Source organism: Diabrotica undecimpunctata, chromosome 1 (genome assembly GCF_040954645.1).
Source record: "Diabrotica undecimpunctata isolate CICGRU chromosome 1, icDiaUnde3, whole genome shotgun sequence".
Taxonomy (NCBI): Eukaryota; Metazoa; Arthropoda; class Insecta; order Coleoptera; family Chrysomelidae; genus Diabrotica; species Diabrotica undecimpunctata.
Genome location: NC_092803.1, coordinates 43578613 through 43600048, shown reverse-complemented (window position 1 = coordinate 43600048; position 21436 = coordinate 43578613). Strand labels below are relative to the sequence as shown.

The 21436-nt window shown below is 34.5% G+C and overlaps 1 protein-coding gene across 1 annotated transcript in view; it reads left to right on the top strand.

Annotated features, from left to right (window-relative positions):
* LOC140442373 (fat-like cadherin-related tumor suppressor homolog) overlaps nucleotides 1-21436 on the top strand; it is a 965522-nt gene that overhangs the window by 884197 nt on the left and 59889 nt on the right. The window contains exons 11-12 of the mRNA XM_072533469.1: nucleotides 11106-11330; nucleotides 19260-19283. Coding sequence (XP_072389570.1) covers nucleotides 11106-11330; nucleotides 19260-19283 — 249 coding nt within the window. The remainder of the gene's footprint in view (nucleotides 1-11105; nucleotides 11331-19259; nucleotides 19284-21436) is intronic.

The window sequence follows — 21436 nt, the reverse complement described above, 5'->3', positions numbered from 1 at the left end:
TCGACAGCATACTAAAATATTCAGATGAATAACTGTTTTTTTCTTCAAACGTCAAATAATGATGACATCACTTATCTAACTTGATCCTGTCAAAGTTTGATGTCTCCGCCGGCAGCAGTTTTTTTTTCCCATTTCTTTACGGCGGAAGGAAAAATGTTGTCATGGCAACAATATGAAACATGTCACAAAGCAACAATACAAATGTCATTAACAACAATTAAACATCATTTTTATTTATAGTAATATTAAAAGTACAATTAGTTAATGAGGCATTTTCAAAATTGAAACCGTGCAAAAATTTTCCCGACTCTTGATACGCATTGCTAATTGTTGATGATACTGGTGGTCAAGAACAACTTTCAGCAATCATTCCCGATGTTGATGAATCATGAGGGTTTAAAATTTTTTGAGCATTATCGTTCTTATTTCTTATTGAATCCTCTATATATCCTTCGGCAACCGTGCTTGATTTCCAGCCCCCATGTCGTTTGAGGCATTCTAGATTTCCGCCTCCATCAATTAAAAGTGTTGCTGAAGTTCGTCGTAAAGAGTGACCCGTGTATGCGCTTGCATCGTTTAAATTTAAATAACTAGCTACTTTTTGGGCTACTGCGCTGATCGAATGTATTTCCATGACGCTTCGGTAACACTTTCCATTTTGGTACTTGATAAAAAATCGGTTTTCTGTGAAATTTTCAGGCCGCAGTGATGCATACTTTTTATACAGTTTAATGTAGTTTTGACCAATTATCGTAAAAGATCTAATTTGTCGTGTTTTACTGTCTGGGATTTTGATAATTATTACATTTTCTTTATCCTCAATGTCCACAGTCTTCATTTTTACCATTTCGTCGCATCGACAGGCGCCGGTAACCCCAATTAACAAAACAATCTGAAATATTTTTATAATGTAGTAGAGTATACTACATGCTTTGCAATATAATTTTTTTTACCTTTAATCCTAAATACAACTTATCTGGCGCTTCAAACAAAAATTTATCAAACTCGTCTTTAGTGAAAACTTTAGACTTCTTTGCAGTATATCCTTCGCTTGTTTTTTTCAGAAAGGCACGTAACTTTAAAAATTTGCTTATATCCACATTTTTTCTAATAACTAACTCGGATTTTATCATAGAGTATCGTGACCACATTGTAGAAGATTTCCATTTATTTTCATTTTCCATTATATTAAAATATGCCAGTAAAACGTCTTCGGTAACTTGCCGTACTCCTCTTGTATCGCACCACTCTTGGAAGTACTTGTACGCTAACCGATACTTTATTCCGGACTTAGAGGGCCCCAAACGTGCTACTGCATCATTAGCCGCGGACTCAATTTCGTTTAGGTTTTCCATTTTCGCACTAAATTTGGGCTTGCGGTTGCAACAACAATAAGCTGCCTTTAATAATTGCAAACAACTGTCAAACAACTGTAACCAGGGAGACGCAAATCCCACCGACGACTTAATTATTTTAATTTCTAACATCTAGACGACTTTGATAGTTGTCACAGTTAATTTCGAGTAAAAATAGCGTATGAATTGTACTATTTATGGTAGAAAATTGCCTCGTTTGAAGAAAAAATAGTATACTTTATTCGGCAAAGAAGCGATTTTTCTTGACTTGCCCTCTATTACGCGCCTCACTTCGTTCGGCGCGTAATATCGGGCGCGTCAAGAAAAGTCATGCTTCTCCGCCTCATAAAGTAATATTCTATTATTAGTCACGTTTTGGTTACTTGAAGGGTAGATTTCTGTTTCTGTAACTTTATTAGGCGATTCATTGGGTTTTTAGCCATAGCAATTCATCTTGTTTTTTTTTCTTAAGTTCAATTGTTAGTAATCCTGGAATGAAAGTAATGTAAGTAGTCTGTTAGTTTGTACAATGCGAAATCTATCTACTATCACTCTCTTTGCCTTATTTTTATGAATTTTTAGGCCGACTTTCTTACTTTCGAACTTTAATTTTCGAGGGAAGCTCCAGCATTTCCAACTATATTGCTGTCATTAGTGTAGTGACATCAGCGAATTGTAAGTTGATATTTTTCTTCCTATAATCATCACTCCACCAGTCCAATCCTCCAGAACTTTCTGATCTTAAATGACTTAAATCTTCTGATCTATGCTTACTGTTGCCTCATTAGACTCATATAGATTTTTAATAAATGTAAATGGGTGTAATTTTCTTTAATTATCAAATCTTTAACAAACTGCTTCATGGAGGTTGGAAACATAGAATATTTATTCTGTGGATAAGTAACTGCTTTAGTTAGAGTACAAATCAAACCATTTAAGGTCGATACCAATTATCCACAGTGCATGTCATATTGCAACATTCTTAACCATTGAAGTTTTTGTGTGGTGATATTCTTCACCAAAACAAGGTGAATTGCATATTGGTGTTAAACCAAAATATATTTCAACTTCCGCTTTAAGGTATCGATGAACAGTCGCTAAGACAAAACAGATTGTAAGAGGGTTTTCAGACGAGGATACTGTATGCGAGATACAGAATTTTCGATGGCTACTGTATCGGATTCACGGGCATGCTCGTCAGATGAAAATAGTAGCAGTGCAGTGCGGTTATATTTTTGGAGTATGGATGTAGAAGAGTATGTTATGCTGTGGTACATATTAAATAAAAAGAAAAAGAAACTGAAAAGACGACGTAATTTGTGGGTTCATCCTATTGTAGAATTAAGAGAAACCAAGTGTTTTGTATAAAACTTAATGAGGTCGCTGGTTAAATGATATTCGATAAATAATAATAACGAAAAAAAAATGAAATAATCTGTTTGTAAATCAATTAGCGAAAAATAGCAAATATAACTGTCAATAAATTAGGAAATTAACTGGTCTTACTCATTATTGATGTCTGTACAAAGAATATAGACTTACCTTTTGAAATATTGATGGATTCCTAGCCAAGGAGATCTCCTGGAGGACGCCCGCGAGGACGCGGCTCTATGGCACGAGAGCCAACAAACTTCGTGTGTTCCGTTCGCTGTCTTGTCTTGAGATGAAGTGTTTTTAGATTGTAGTTCAGAAAAGAATCCTCTGGCCGTTGGGTAGAAGAGGGCACATCAATAAATCACCCTATTGCATTGTAATTGAGACCGTAATACGAAACCGTACACTTGTGTGCACACTTGTGACACCGAATACAAAGGAGTCAAATTCTCCGTACTTCAAACACAATACATGAGACAACCAGTTTAGCAATTTTACGAAAAAACCGGAAACAATATGTCTTACCAAAGTCGTTAGAATAGTATTGAATTTAGATCACATTACAGTACCGTAACAGAAATATTAATAGTAAAAATATGAAAAGAATTAGTACATACTTTCCCAAACACCAAGGGAACGTATAATTTGCTGTATCAAGATTTATTGCAAGATCCATCGAAGTTTTTTAATTATTTTCGAATGTCTGTGAAGTCGTTTGAAGAACTTCATAAAATTTTAGAAATTCAATTGAGTAAAAAAGACACAACTATGCGTAAATGTATTTCGTCAAAAAAAAACGGCTTTCTATGACTTTAAGTTAAAGTTAAAGTCTATGACTTAAATTTAAAATTAATCTGTGTACTTATCTCCAATTTGTAAATTGTTTACCTCGCCCTAAAAAAAATGACCGTATTCCTTTCACAATAATGTAGTTTTATATTCATTAAATAATCAAAATTTCAATTAGCAAACTTTTAAAACTACACTGTATACGTATGAAACAAAATACCTATGTATTTATAATAAAAACATATTTATTTCTTACCATATTCATTTTGCTGTACTGCAGTCATGGCCTCAAAATTGTCGCACATTTGCTTAGAAATTTCGACCCAGCACTGCTGCTTTTTATTTCTATTGCAGTAATCTGGCGATGCTGTATCCCATAGACAGGGATTTGATTGTACCAAACAAATAAATTTGTCACTATCAAATACAGTACGCTCCATTATTTAACTATAGGTATTCAGAAAACACCGTCTTTCTTTCGTTGCTCATTCACAATTATTCGACAGAAAATCGCGCGTCTATGGAATGTGGTGCAAAAGTATTCGTGTCTGAAAGCGTTCATTTAACGTAATGTTTCTTCTGTATCTGGGATACGCATTCAGTCGTCGGCGATAGGAAGGTCCGAGATACTGAATTCGGTATCTCGCATACTGTATCTCTCGCGCGTCTCGTGTGAAAAGCTCCATTTGAGTCTATGTAATATCTGCGTCTCGGATACGCGTATCTCGGATACAGTATCCTCGTCTGAAAGGGGGCTAACCTTCCATAATATGATGAGTTTTTATGTCATTTTTATATTGCTATTTTTTTAATTTTCACAATAATTGGATGTTAAATATAACAGTTTCTCTGGATATCCACCTCTAACATGAACCGTCCAGTCACTGATTGTAGGTTGGATAACACTGACAATTTTCGACCGGTCTGGCCAGATATTCCAAAATTACAGCTTGTTTCAGGAATTACGTCGCGTCGAACACATGTTGCGATACCCATCAAGATGATGGACAGGTCTATACCGACTTAAAAAAGCAAACATCACGGACGCTATCCCGATTCCATTCCAGAAATGTTTACGCTCGTTGTGGTGTGATTTTTAATGTTGCTTCGGGTTGGGAACCAATTTAGATTAATATTGTGAGATACATGCACAATCGTGTACAACAATGTGGATTAATTATCAACCTTTCATGACCGTTAGGAAACAAATGCAACTTTTTTCACTTTTACAAACAAATGTCGACTTGATTATTCAGTTTTCCCACTTTAATGTTTTTAGTGCTACATCGATTTTTTCTTCACTTTTATTAACAAATGTCCCCTTAGTCATTATTCAGTTTTCCCACTTTATCATTTTTTTATTTCTACATTGATTTTTGTTTATAAAACAAAGATATAGTATATTCAGCAGTTTTATGTTTATGTGAACGACTTCTTCTTCTTTTCAGGGATTCAACAACTACACATACTAATTTACAGAACCTTTGTCAATTAGGACCCAAATATATTTTTCTGTTTTATTTCGACTTATATGACAAACTTTTCGTAACGTTTGTGATTTATTTTCTAAAAATATGAAATAATGTCACAGCGTATAAATCATAAGTTACAAAAATGCCTCGAAGTGTAGTAAGTGGATTGTGTTGATAATATGTACCAATTTGTTGGAGTAGGTACTTCAACAAACAAAATTAGTTTAAGCAATGTGATACAAAAAGAAAATAGAAAATAGGGTTAAATTAATGATACCAGTATTTACACTGTTGCATAAAGTAAAAAAGTCAAAACGTTGTATGTTGTATAATTCTTCTTCTTCTTTTTGTGTAGACATGACTGTCTGTTTTTCAATGTGTCTTCAGTAAGTTATCGTTACATCGTTTTCGTAGTCTTCCCACTGACCGTCTTTCCATTGGGGAACCGTCTCTCGCCATCTTCACTGCTTTATTTGTTGTCATTTGGCTTTTATCATCGTTTCATTCTATTCTTCATTTCTTACTCAGTCCTTGATGTTCTCTACCTTGATGTTCTCTATAGTGTCTTACCATCGGTTCTTCTAAGGGTTTTCATCCTTGCTGTTTTTAGAATTGCTTTTGTCCTCTTTATCTGTTTGTTTCTGCCGCGTATGTCATTATTGGTGACTGTTTTGTAAGTTCTGCCTTTCATTTTTTTCCGATATATTTATTTCTCCATAATGTTTCATTCGGGCAACCTACGGCTCTGTTTGCTCTATTCAGTTGATCTTCCACTTCTGTTTCGAGCTCTCCATAGCTAGATAGTGTGATGCCTAGGTATTTAAACTCCATCAGTTCTAATATTTTCTCTTATCTGACCGTCCAGCTCTAATTTACAACTTAGTAGATTTGCTGTTATAATCATGCATTTTGTCTTTTTTTGGGAGACTCAGGGAATCCCCCTCTCTTATCCCATTGCACGCTTCAATTGGGTCAGTTAGTTCTTCTTCTACTTTTACTTTTATTGTGTTAAACTGGTTGATCTTTTTGATCGTTTTGATTATTCATATTTTTCTTGCGTACGATACGTGGATTACGTCCTTTATTTGATCCTGCCAAATGCTTTTTAAGGTCCACGAAACATGGATATGCCGGTTTGTTGTATTCTAATGATTTCTCTGGCACTCTCTAAAACCTTCTGCCGCTAGTGTTATAATTTCATTTAGTTTATTTGTTATCATTTTGGTGATAATCACTTTGGTAATTCTCCGGGTCCAATTTGTCTCCCTTTTTGAAAAGAGGTTGCTGATCTTGGAAGTCGACGTTTCTAACAAAGAAAACAAAATCCGTACCCTGCAATGATTTCCGTCAGCTTAATGAGCCAGCCACATTTTAAAGTTATTTCTAAAAATATAGGATAAATAAAGCTAGACTATGCGAAAAAAAACTCGTATACACCGTAAACTCTCTTTAGCATACAAGTGCTATTTCAACGATGTAGAGACGTGAATTGCAATATTTATGCAATATTTATTACAATAAAGCGTTCGATACAGCAAACCACGACAAGCTTATGGAGATATTAACAAATATTGGAATAAACTCCCGTGATCTAAGAATTATTAGCAATATTTACTGGAATCAAACATCGTCTATCCGTACAGAGATAGGAGAATCCGATGATATCAAAATGAAACGTGGGGTCCGACAGGGATGTATACTATCACCTCTGTTGTTCAAAATATACTTTGAGGGAATCTTTTAAGAAGCAATAGGGATGTTGAAGCCTGAATTCGAATTAACAGAGAATGTATCAATAACATCAGATATGTAGAAGACACGGTGATATTCGCTGATAGTTATGAAGCCCTTCAGGAGTTAAATAGCATCACAGAATTAAGAGATATGGACTTATACTGAACATTAAGAAAAAATGTATGACGATATCTAAGAAGAAACAGCAATTTGAGTCAACGAATAGAAAGAGTAAAATCATACACCTACCTTGGTGCGAATGTCAATGAAAATTCCATTTCCATTCAATAACAATTAAATGTAGGATAGAGAAAGCAAGATCTGCATTTCAAAAAATGGCCAAGCTATTCAAATGCCATGATTTATTGGTGACCATAAAAATCAGGTTAATAGGATGTTATATCTTTCCTATACTGTTGTGCGGAGTTGAGTCGTGGACTCTCACAGACGCTACCTGTAAGTATGTATTTGGCTTTATTGTCTAATCCTAAAGATATCCTATACCGACCACGTTATTAACCAGGACGTTTTATATTAAGAATGCAAAAAGGAAAAGAGTTGTTAACCACAATAAAAACAGCTAAAATCGAATACCTCGGTCAAATCATGAGGAACAGCGAAAGATATGGGTGGCTGCAGTTAATTCTACAAGGAAAAGTAGCAGGAAAACGAGGACCAGGAAGGCGAAGGATTTCCTGGCTGAAAAATGTACGTACGTGGTTCAACACAACAACTACAAATCTTTTCATAGTCGCAGTTTGCAAAATACAGATTGCCATAATAGTCGCCAACATCCGAAACGGATATTGAAGAAGAAGGTGTTTGGTCAGATCTGGTTCTCCGTACTTTAGGAGTTCATTATATCTGTAGTATGTCCTCTCCTGGCGATATTCTATTTTTAATTTCCTTAATGCTTGGATCACCTCTCCCTCATCAGTGTTTATTTCTCCGTTTATCGTCACTTCTGGTGTTGATGGGTTATTATCATCACCTCTAGCAAATAGAGATCGAAGTAGTCTGCCCACGTTTCCTTCCGAAGGTGTTTCGTGTTTATTAGTTCATTCCTCTCTTTCCTTTGTCCTCTGATCATTCTCCAATTTCTTTTTGTGTTCCGTAGAAGTCATGTTCCATCTTTTTTGAGAAGCTCTACTAGTGTTCTCTTTTTATTGGTCTAATTAAAGTATTCGTTTCATTTCTGATACGTTTATAGTGGTTATAGATTATCAGTTCGCTGTTTTTCTCATTATGTTTTTGCCTAATTTCGGGTATTACTTGGTAGCCTATTCGAGCGTAAAAATCCCCCAGTTTTATGAACTGAAGCAAATGAATGAATAAGAAATGTTCTGAACACATACATACACATATATAATAGCACTTAAAGTCTTAGAGGCTTATGGATTTATTTTTGTTAGTTTCTTCTTTTTTCACTTAGTCTTTCAAAAAAATAGTTTTTCGTTTTTGCAGAGTCAATAAAGTCTTTGCCCGCCGTCACACGGCGGGCTAGTACGTGTTGATACTATGCGTGAAAAATAGTACCTAGCCATTTTAGAATTTCAATAACAGCTTGAAGCATGGCTAACGTCGACAACGTACGAGCCCGCTGTGTGCTTGTTGAATCTGCAAGGACAAAAAGCTATTTTTCTTTATTGCTTGTTAACTCAATGAAAAAGGAAGTTTCTTCCATTTTTTTTTTCAATAGTAAATTGTCAAAATAAGTTCAAACTTTTTATTTATGTGCAGCTTTTGGAGAAATATCCACCATATAAAAAGTTATGCGGACTTGAAGTTGGGCTAAATCTTCGATTTCTCTACTTAAAATTTCTAATAACTTTTAAAGTGGAGAAAATGTAAAACCCTTTTATACTCCTCTTTTTATCAGTATGTTCTCTATATGATATTGAGATTACGCGTGCTTTGAGCGGTATTTGAAATTTTAAAATGACTACTATTTAGCACGCGTAAAACACGTACTACCCCGCCGTGAGCTTTTGATTCTGCAAGGGCGAAAAGCTATTTATTTATTGCTTGTTAACTCAATGAAAAGAAAGTTATTTCCATTTTTTTCAATAGTAAATTGTCAAAATAGGTTCAAACTTTCTATTTATGTGCAACTTTTAGAGAAATATGTACCACATAAAAAGTTATAAGGACTAAAATTTAGGCAAAATCTTCGATTTCTCGACTTAAATGTTTAATAATATACAATATTATATTATACAATTATACAATATTATACAATATATTTTTTTTATACATAACATATACAGATAACGACATTGTTTTGTTGACCATAGGAATTAATATTAATTGCAATCCCATCTCTAGAGTATATTTATTATAATGCTCTAACACTAATTTTTTGGATATTCTTTAGCCTTAATAGCAATACAAATAAATAAGTAAGTAAATAAGTAATATGCTTTATTGTCACTGAAAATTGTACAAATTTTATGGACAAAGCTTATAACAATAAGACAAGAAAGAAGAAAAAAAATCAGAATAAGAATAAGAATCGTTTGTACTTTTAAATAAAAAAAAACAATAAAATTCTTCCAAACTTAAACATAAAAATATTACCTAATTAAGAACCTACAAACTTCGTAAAATGTACCTAACAAAAAATTAAAATTAGGAAAGCAGATTAATGAATTAAGGTCTCAAATATTCCACCCCCTTGTGCTAAACAGTAACCAAATCTGTTATACAGATTTCTCATCATATTTTGAAGTAGGACTGGTATAATGCTTGTAGAGAAATGAAGTAATTTTGCCCTTAATTCGACTAGGTTTGTGGCCCTTTCAAACTGATGCCTATAAATGTTTTCTTTGAGAAAACCCCAAAAAAAGAAATCGTTAGGCGCTAAGTCACAGGATTTAGCGGACCATTTAATTGTACCACGTGTACTTATCAGTCGATCAGGTAACGTTTGATCAGGAAGTTTGATCAGGAAGTCAATAGTTGCTCTAGAGTTGTGAGCCGAACACCCATCCTGTTTGAAATGAATCTCCTGAAAATTAACGGGAAGGCGTCGAACTGCCGGATTGATCTCATTCTGTAACAGTTGTAAATATTTAGGCCCGTTTAGGTCTCCATCGATAAAAAATGGACCGACAATATGGTCGCCTAACATCCCAGTCCAGACATTTAACTTTTGCGGATGCTGCGTTCGCACTGCAACACTGAGGTGCTTATTTTTCCGAGAATAATACCTTGCAACGGATGGATTGTATTTTTTATGTAATAAAAATTCGTCAGAAAATAAAATATTTTTTAAAAAGTGTACATTTTCATTCTGCTTATCTAACATAAATTCACAAAACTCCATCCGCCTAAAGTTATCTTCCGGAAACAGTTCTTGTGTTGGTTGTATCTTAAAACAGTGATATCCATTCCTTTTGAGAACTCGCTGGACAGTTCGAGCATTCACGTTAACTGCCCTAGAAATTTGTACACTATTGCAGGGTTCACTAGCTTCCACAAAAGCACAAATATCAATATCCCTGTTTTGACGCTCCTCATCGACAGGTCTAACACGTGGTTCATTACCTTCATGACACTTTTTATAACTGTTTACACATCCCGAAGTTTGAAAATGTTTAATTGTATTTTTAAACTGTTGTAACACTTAGTGGGGGTCTATTTTCGAAGGCAACAATAAAAAAATCGATTACTTTGCGTATCGAATCCTGAAAGTACCATGTTACAAGTTGCACTTTTTCTTGGACGGTATACAACGTAATAGGCATTTTATTAATTATTTGTTTATTTTTTCAGAACTTCGTTTGAAATTTTTAATGTCAATGTGACAATTACGAAAATTCGTTCCTACTGTGAAATGAATATAGAGGTGGAAACGTGTACCATGTTACAGCGATTGCCGTTGTATGGTCAATAAAACAATTTCGTGACCTGTATAACATTTTTAATGTATTTTTAGCCGTACTGTACGATGGAACTATCGTAGAGGACCGTAAATTAAAATATTCAAATTTGAAGATTTATTTATAAAAAATTGGTACCACTTTTTGAGATAGAGAACCTAGGTACATATTCGTATTCAGCGATGGAAAATTTTTACATAAGATAAGAATAGTTTTCAACTATTCACCCTTCCATGCATACAGAAAGGTATCCAGCTACCGGATTATATGTTGTAAACCATCTGTAAATTTTGTACAAATTTTTAATGGACATGAATTTCAACAAAGCTAAAAAATGAAATTTCGAGAACGCTGAAGTTGATTATAGTGTACTTTGCCAGAACGGCATAGCATCCCATTCCCACCTTTACACCAAAAGACAGCAAATCACTTTTTAAACTTGAAACATACTTCTTTTGACTAATGCACCGCAAAATTTTCACCGGTTCCTTTTATTTCAGGAAGTACACCATGCCGAACAGACGTAACAGTTCACATCAAGGTGATCGACAGGTCTATGCCAGTCTTCAAAAAGCAATTTTACTCGGAGTCAATTCCTGAAAATGTAGAGCTGCATTCGCCTCTCTCGATCTCGATCGAGGCCGAGTCACCATTATCTCGGAAGTTGATTTACAGTATCGTCAGGGGCAACGAGATGGAGCAGTTCGCTCTGGATTTTAACACAGGTAAGCTCTAGATTTAGCCAAGGATTTTATGTAGACGTTTTGTATAGTAGGGTTTACACTCTTTCTTTTACACCGTGTAATAGTTTCTTTATCCATTTGAAGATCACGAAATTCCATTTACAACGATGTTGCTTAGTAAAAAAGTAAAGGTTGGAGCTACATAATAGCAAACTTCTGAATATCTCACATAAAATAGAAAAAAAACTAAAATAAAAAAAGAATAAACAATAAAATAATACTTAGATGTAAGAGAAAAATGTTTGTTAACATAATAATACATATTTAGAATGTAATATGTCAGTAAATTTATTGTATACAAAAAACAAGATAAACTAACTTACCACAAATATGTGGCTAATTCGCTAAGCAAAAACCATTATACAATAAAAAAATCATCTCACATCGATGTATATAAAAGTTTTCTCAACTTTAAATAAGTTGATCAACTTCACCAGAATAGCATTTTAGATTGTAACTAGATTATCATTATGCACAATACACCTTATAAGTCTCAAAATCCAATAAGGAGAAATAACCTATATATCCCTAAACAATTTACATTTACAACTTAACAAAGAATTGTATATTGATTGTGAAAATCACATGAAATGACAACGAAAAGTTACAAATTGTATTTATCGAAGCAAAATGCACAAATAGTCAAAATGTATCCAGGGTTTGTTCTGCTCGACGAATTCCGCATACAGTGTGTAAAAGCCAAATGGAATAAATTCATTATTTAGGTTACTGTACATATTTATATAAAATCCCGAAACACGTCAAATTTAAATTATAACTTGACATTCTTTAACGTGAAAATGCAACCCCTACCTTCAACCCCCTTAGAATGACAGGTACAACACCCAATTTTTAAAATAGGAAGTATATGCTTCTGATATACCGTTTGAAAGGTCTTTTCATTCTCCATTGAAAAATGTTTCATGTGCTTTCAAGTTTATTAAGATTAATTAAGATAAAATAAATTAAAATCATGTGGTTACCGAAATTCGCTAAAATATACTCAAAACTTATTTCCCGTTTAGGTCTTGATAACGAGAAAGTGAACAAAAACCATAGAAATGTGGTTTTTAGATGGTAACCATTAAAAAACTTTAAAGAATTTCCGTGGCAACGTTATTTTAACACGCATTAATAAATTGTTTTATTTAAGTTGTCAGTATTTTAATTTAAGTAAAAAGTTCGTTCAATTCAATTCTGAAAAATGGTTAGATTAACGGAAATGCATAAAATAACAGTTTTACAAATGATTGGTTACGGAGATAACGCCCGAACATAACAGGAAGTAACTCGTCTATTTCATGAGAAATTTCCTAATCTACCGCCTATATCCCAAGGAACAATAAGTAAAATAGAGAAGCAGTTTCGCGAGTTTGGTCATGTAAGGCAGATAAAAAAAGCAGCTGCCAATGCACTGAGTGATGAACTCAAATTAGATGTGTTGCTTGAGTTTCAGGAAAATCCACATACATCGAGTAGACAGGCATCCACTACATTCAATGCTAGCCATACATCGATAGTAAACATATTAAAAGAAAATAAATTGCATCCTTATAAGATGATACCTACTCAGGAGCTCATGGAAGACGATTTTGATAAGAGAACTTTTTTTTTGAGCAAATGATGGACATGTTGGATAAAACAATATTATCCAATTAGAAGACGTTATGTTTTCTGATGAGTGTACTTTTTCACTTAACGGTCATGCTAATCGGCAAAATTGCCACCACTGGGTCACGGAAAATCCTCACTGGATGAGAGAAGAACACACTCAATACCCTCAAAAGGTTAATGTTTGGGCAGGGATTGTAGGAAACAATATCATTGGTCCCTTTTTCATTGAGGCCAACTTGAATGGCAACAATTATTTGGCACTACTTCAAAATGATGTCATTCCAACGTTGGCAAATTTATATCCTGATCCAGGAAACTCTCAAGTTCCAGCGAATACGATATGGTTTCAGCAGGATGGAGCACCATCATATTGCCAACTTAATGTCCGGCAGTACCTCAATACAATATTTCCCAATCGGTGGATAGGGAGGCGAGGATCGATTGAATGGCCAGCGCGATCACCTGATCTTACATTATTAGATTTCTTTTTATGGGGATATGTGAAGAGCCATGTGTACAAAACTAAACCTTCTGATTTAAATGACTTAAAAGAACGAATAACGCTTGCGATTAGGTCGATCACGCCTGTTATGTTAAATAATGTTAGAAGACAGTTTTATTTGAGATTAGGATGTTGGCAAGACGTTCGCGGTGAACATTTTGAACATCTACTTCATTAACATTCATAGTTCTTTTTCGTGTTCTACATTTTATTACGTTTTGCATTACATTTTAGTTTTTGATTGTATTGTAGCGAATTTCGGTAACCACATGATTTTAATTTATTTTATCTTAATTAATCTTAATAAACTTGAAAGCGACAACATTTTTGAATGGAGAATGAAAAGACCTTTCAAACGATATATCACAAGCCTATACTTCCTATTTTAAAATTTGGGGGGCTGTACCTGTCATTCTAAGGGGGCTGAAGGTAGGGGTTGCATTTTCACGTTAAAGAATGTCAAGTTATAATTTAAATTTGACGTGTTTCGGGATTTTTTATAAATATGTACAGTAACCTAAATAATGAATTTATTCCATTTGGCTTTTACACACTGTATAGTAAAAGGAACTTAAGACATACCGCACAAGATATATAGTCGAGTAGATCGAAACGGAAGGTGTAAACACCAAGAAACCCTGGACGATCGAAAGATCTTTAGATTGGTGAAAAAAATGGTAAAGGACAGAGAAAAATATATGGACAAAAATAAATGGAGAAAGCGAAAAGAAAAAAGAACAAGAGATGTAGATATTAAAGTATCACAGACAAAACATGACACATCTGAAATACACAAGTAGATCGAAGAAATAAGAAACAAATTGAAAAAACCAGTTGGAAAAATTAAATAATTTTCACTCAGTTAATTTTCAGTCGAAGATCATCAATGTTTGTTAGAAATATCAAGAAAGAATGAACTTCATTTTCGATTAGCTACAAAACAGTTGAAAACTACCTAAAGAATATCTGAGATAAAAATTTATATTGGTTCCTAAAACCAGGGAACTAAATACTACTACCGTATAGAAGAATAAGACTTATGAATCATTTTTTGAAGTTATTTTAAAACTCATACGTTAATGGTTACAAAAACTACGAAGAACAAGTGTGATGACCACAATTTGGTTTTACCAGTAATCTTAGACATTAAACGACATTAACGAGAACACGTCGGACATAATAGAGAGATGGGATAAATCGAGGGAAGCAATCCAAACAACATGCGCGACTCTATTAAATCGTGACAGACAGAAGAAGAAAGAATGGATGTCTGATGAGATAATGGATATGATGGATGAAAGACGTAAATTCAAGAATAAAAATGCAGAAAAATACCAGCAGATCCACAAAATCATAAGAACGAAAATTCGAGAAGCCAAAGAAAAATGGTTTTCCAACGAATGCAGGGAAATAGAACAATACGAACGGAAATACGACAGTTACAATATGCACAAAAAAATAAAATCAATGACAAACAAGAGGAAATTCAATAACAACCCAACAGCATAAAAAATAGCGATATAAATCTTATCTCAGAGCCATCAACGATCTTAGAAACATGGAAATCATAAATAGAAAAATTATTTGCATCTGACAGGACTGATGATCACCTATATGGAGAAGGAGAAACAGGTCCTTCAATCCTTAAATCGGAGATAGAAGATGCCATTGCAGCACTAAAAAACAACAAGTCAACAGGTCCAGACAATGTACCCTGCGAAATATTAAAGATCCTATGTAAATCAGACAAACAGTTGATAATCTAGTTGTACTTTTTAACAACATATATAATAGCGGTAAAATCCCGGAGAACTGGCTACAGTCAACATTTATTACAATCCCAAAGAAACCAAATGCCCAGATCTGTAATGACTACCGGCTTATAAGCTTGATCAATCATGTCACTAAAGCGTTCACTAAGATCATTCATAGAAGAATATTTGATAAATGTGAGTCAAATTTCGATATATCGCAGTTTGGTTTTCGGAAAGCACTTGGAACTAGAGAAGCAGTTTTCGCTCTCCAGGTGCTTATACAGCGGTGTATAGACGTTGATTTGTGCTTTGTGGATTTTAGAAAAGCATTTGACAATGTCAATCATGAATAATTGATGGATATTCTACGAAAGACGGGTATTGACAACAAGGACATTCGAATTGTGGCAAACCTAAACTGGGGTCAAACAGCAGCACAAATTGGCAACGAACTCACTGGAAGGGTGCAGATCAAAAGAGGTGTCCGTCAGGGGTGTATCTTATCCCCACTCCTATTCAATATTTATTCCGAGGAAATATTTAACAAATGTATGGAAAATGCAAATGAGGGCATAAAAATAAACGGCGAGTTAACGAACAATATAAGATATGCCGACGACACGGTGATCCTTGTCAGTACCATAGACGAATTACAACAGGTAATGGAAAGAGTTTATTCATTTAGTGAGGAATACGGCCTGAGCCTCAACTTCAAGAAGACAAAGTGGATGCTGATAAGCAAAAAGCAACAACCTGCTCGACAATTACAGATAAGTAACATACTAATCGACCATGTAGAATCTTATGTGTACCTTGGCACCAACGTAAATGCAAAATGGCAACAGGCTACAGGAATTAAGGCGAGAATAGAACGAGCTAGAGCAGCATTTAACAATATGAAAAAGCTCCTCATAAGCAAGGATTTGTCTCTTTCCCTAAAACTACGTCTAGTTAAATGCTACATTTTTCCGATCTTACTATATGGTATGGAGGCCTGGACGCTGACAGAGACGCTCACGAGAAAACTAGAAGCATTCGAAATGTGGGTGTACCGACGCATTTTTCGTATATCCTGGACCGAACATGTCACCAACATAGAGGTACTCCAAAGAATAGGAAAGGAGAAAGAAATCGTGAACACAATCAAACAAAGAAAGCTTGAATATCTAGGCCACATATTGAGACACGATAAGTACCGTCTACTGCAATTGATTGTCCAGGGAAAAGTAGACAGTAAGCGAGGGCCAGGCATTAGAAGACACTCGTGGCTCCAAAGTCTGCGGAAGTGGTTCGGGCTCACATCGGTCGAACTATTCAGAAGCGCCGCAAACAAGATCAGAATTGCCATGTTGATAGCCAACGTTCGCAACGGACAGGGCACTTGAAGAAGAAGAAGTGATCTTAGAGCAAGATACTCAAGATATACTGAAAAAGGCTGCAATATATGCAGCATAGCCGGGATATAATATTATAAGATGTACGCCAACATTTGAACAAGGTTAAGTCCAAAAAAATTATGAACGTCGAGAAAGATAGTGAAATTGGCGCCAAAGACTTGTATTTAATCAAAGACAGTGAAAGCAAATATTCTCAAAGGAGTCTAATTTATTTTATGACTATACCTATCTAACATTTCAGCATATAGGCGTGAAAACGAAGCACTAAGCCTACCAATTTCGCGCATCTAGATGAATCGCTTTGAAACTTTTTGCATTCGATTCTGGAAAATGTCAGAATTTCCAATGTGCATAAAAAATTAAAAATTTGCAACTAATAAACTAAGTTACTCCGCAGATTTAGAGGTCGCTGAACACCAATATGATAACGGCGATGGTCCTCAAGCTTCCTAGTGCACAGGGCCGACCTCATCTCCTGTAGCTTTGTTATTTTCATTCGAAATCAGCCGAAGTTCATTACTTGAACAAAACCTTATAGTGGTCAGTTTTTTCTACATTTATATACTTCTTCTAGTTCCATGACCGTTATTGATCGTTGGATATCATGTTGGCTACCATATTCGTTATTGTGACTTTATTGACAGCAGCTCTAAATAATGATGTAGTCGATTTTCTATACCATTTTATTTCCGTACATCTTACATTTTTCAGCCAAGATATTCTTCTTCTACTAGGACCACGTTTACCTTGGATCTTTCCCTGAGAAAATGATCTTTTCCATATTTTTAGAGTGTCTCATAATGTGACCAAAACATTCCAGCTTGCGTCTCTTTATTATATTGACCAGTTGTGTTGTTTGGTTCAAACGTCTAAGGTCCTCCTCATTTCTAACTCTGTCGACCCAGCTGATTCGTAGTAGTCATCTATATAACCACATCTCAAAGACTTCCAAACGTTTAAGCATCGCCTCTCTTAGCGTCCATGCTTCCACTCCATACAATAGCACTGGAAAAATATAGCAATATGTCATTCGAACGCGAAGGTCAATGTTAAGATCGTGGCTGCAAAATACGTTCCTCATTTTTTATAAAAGTGGCTCGGGCTTGTTCTTACATACAGGAAAGGATAAAAAAGAAATGACAGAAAAGCGGCAGAGGAAACTATACAGGGAAAGGAATGCCAAAATGTTAGTAACTATCGGTCACTAAACAGAAGAAAACTTCAGAAAGTTACTCAAATGTCACGAGTGGATTTTGACTTTCTCCTAAGTATCTCCTTGAAAAGTATCGGAACTAAAATAAGGAAAAAGGACCTGTTTTCAGAAAAGCCATATTCCTAGAAAAGAACCCTAGCTCTGTCCCTCAGATTTCTAGCTACTGGTGATTCATATTCCAGTTTGCAGTATCTATTTATAATTTTGAAAGAATCGATTGGAGGATTAATTCCTGAACTGTGTCCGAACCACTTTCTTGCGGCAATCCTCTTTATTTATTCTCATTATGACGGAACTTGCTCACATGCATCTTCTTTTTTCAAGTCATTTAAGTATAGTTAATCTTTTGAATTCCAAAACTCTTCAACTCTACTGAAATCGTCGATAAGTAAAAGACAATTTATCTTAAAACATTTCCACTTTTTGTTTTTTTGTTACACCATAAATATATTTAAATTGTACACATATTGGTAACTCGCATACGAGAGGGGGACGGCTGTTCGGCCATTTGGTGTGTATCTAGTTTTTCCACCTACTCACCGAGCACGAGCACGAAATGAAAACGAGCTCACGACCTCATGTTGAAGTAGCGACAACTCTCGGCTCGGGCTGAGCGTGCAGATTCATTCGGCTTGTTCCGTACTCATCTGAACAAAACAGGACCAACGAATGCTCAAGTGTGTACGCGGTGTCTCATACAGATGTGCTTGAAATGACCATAAGAGGAAGAAAAAGGGTTACAACTCGTCAAACTTAAGTATTCTCAAGTTACTGTTAGGTAAAACATAATGAAGACATTAATAGCAAAAATGAACAAAACTGCGCAAACGGGCGAAAAATATAACGTAGTATCTTTATAGACAGAGTCAACAAAAACACTGTACCTGAAAAGATTAGAAGAAAAAATACGAAAATATTCCGCAGAATCAAGTACCGACACTATAGATGAATAATGGGTCAATTTAGAAAACGCTATTAATATTGCAGTACAAAGATAAGACAAATCCAATGAAAAACCATAATTCAGATAGCAATTCAGAAGAGAAACGCAAATGCAAAGAAAAACGAGAAGCATATTTAAGTCTTAGATCATGAGTAACACATGAAGTACATGACCACTGCAAAAGAGGAACTTTCACAACACTAGCACATACTGCTGTATTTATTATGCGATAACTATAAGAAAAATCTATTGAATATAATAGAGCAGCATCAATGTGTTTTGTAGATTTACGGAAAGTCTTTGATATAATTAGTTGTCATTAAAAAAATACATGGTCATGCATTAAGTAAGACGCCAAAAAAAACTGAAACTCGTAATTTGGTGACGGTAAAATTATTTCAAATTAGACAATAACATGTACTAAAATATTTATTTAGATTTAGACTTACCCCTCTCACTTATTAATTATATTAATTTCTTTTTCACAGCCCCAGATACTAACACAGGTCCCTGTGAGTATATTGATGTTTTGTGGTTTGCAGTAATGGTGGAATATGTGGTTGAAGTACATATTAAATATTTGTATTTGCTTTAACGAGAATAAAATAAATTTAACAATTTAATGTTATGTAACAGTTTAGTTGCAATTTTCTGTAAATATTTGTCTACTTCAATTATATATTCAATGCTTTTTTAATTGTGCTTACCAATGGTTGTTTTATTTTTGTTTTGACATCAGTTAAATGCATTTTTTGTTCCTCATTTCTTCATAAAAGGCGAGTCAACGTATATAAGTTATCCCATAAGCGATTTAGAAAACATTTTGTATGTTTAAGGTGTTTTTTAACTATAGAACAATATGCATTTGTACTTATTTAATTAATACACTCAGACGAAGAGAAAGTAAAAATCTCTTAGTAGTGAAGTAATAATTTTTTTTATAAAAAAATGATATAAACCCATGAATAAACTGAATATTCCCCATAGATTAATAAGAGTTGTAAAAACAACTAGGAGTAAAGTGATTTTCAGAGCGCAAATGAGTCGCCTATCTAAGTTGCCAATCTCCACCTTGACCAATTTTACAGGAACCGCGAAATTCTGTGGTAGCTTTATTTCTGTTACGATTTGCCTAATTATTATAATTTGTTGTAAATATGTAATGAGGATTTTGTTTCACACACATTTTTATAGTCGGTCAAGTATCTACTGAGAAAATTCAAAAAGAAAAATGAACATTGGCGATTGTGATACTAATACTGTAACTTTGGTTACTTTGATACAAATTTCGCTGCCTCCAAGACATTTGAAATGAGTCTAGTTAAGTCAAAAGTCATTCTTGTCAAAATTAATTTTATTTTAATAAAACTTTAATGAAATTACACAGATAAGTGCTATTTTCTTTCCTTCACTTTTTGGACCACAGAATGAGCCTTCTTGGTTAGGTACGCTTGGTAGATCCATGTTCTGTAAAGTTGCTTTGTAGTATTCCAACCTTGGATTTTGGACATATTAAATTAGCTTTCTCACCTCCTTCAGATCGTTTAATTTTTTCCTTCAGTGATAAACATGTGGAACACATATCTGTACGTGGTGTACGAAAGCCTAAATTGAAATGTTTGTTAAACACCTCCCGGAAAAAGCCTCTCTTGACAACTCTTTGTCGTGTGATATGAAATATATTCAGAAAAGCCTTTAGGTAGACCTTTACAACCGTATTATCACTTAAATTAATAAGATATTTACACTTCAAATGAAATCGTAGGCTTCCACGGCCAGAGTCAGAATTATAGTTTATTCGTCTTCCGGGTTTGGACCGTGTCATTTGTGAGTGACCCAAAAGTGGGTTCATCTCAAATGAAGAACCCACTTTTGGGTCACTCACAAATGACACGGTCCAAACCCGGAAGACGAATAAACTATATTTACACTTCGTTGTTTTCGCTGATCTCTTGGACATCCCTTCTTGCAATTCTTGCTGCTTAAATCAAGACGTCGTTTTACATCCTGTATTTCAATACTATTTAATATAAATGCATCTTGTGCAATCTTTGTTGAATTGAAGTAGAATCGTTTGTTGAATTCTGAAAGTTCACTTAGTTTCAATTTTCTGCACTCAAAAGCTGTTGATTTGTGCTGGCACTGCGATTGTTTTGGTAATTTTCCGATGTATCTGAAATAGAAAGATTTTCAGATCTCCTGAAAATCTGGTGGGTCAAAAACAAGAGATTTTTTAAATTTGAATAGAGGTTTAAGCCCAACTGTTATAAATGGTACACTTACCTGAGACGTTTCTTAACATTAAATTTCCATTTTTCAGCTTTTTCGGCATTTAGTTGGTGTTACTGGCACGGGTGAAATATCCATTTTTTATATTAACTTAAAAGTTCTTAAATTTCGATTAATGTGCTATTAAATGCTAAAAATTTGTAAATAACCAAGCACTGATTAAAGTGAATCAGCCATGTTTCTTGTTTACGATATTCAGGTCACGTGAATGAAAGAAAGTCTTCCGCTTGGCTCTTTTAAACATTGGTTGTTTTGATACGGAAATCTCCCAAAACAAAGATGACTTTTTGAAACGGAAGGCAAACTTTGCCATGTTTTTTAGGCAAAATTTTGGCTGTTTTAATACTGAACGTTACCACCAGTCGCTAGGTATTAA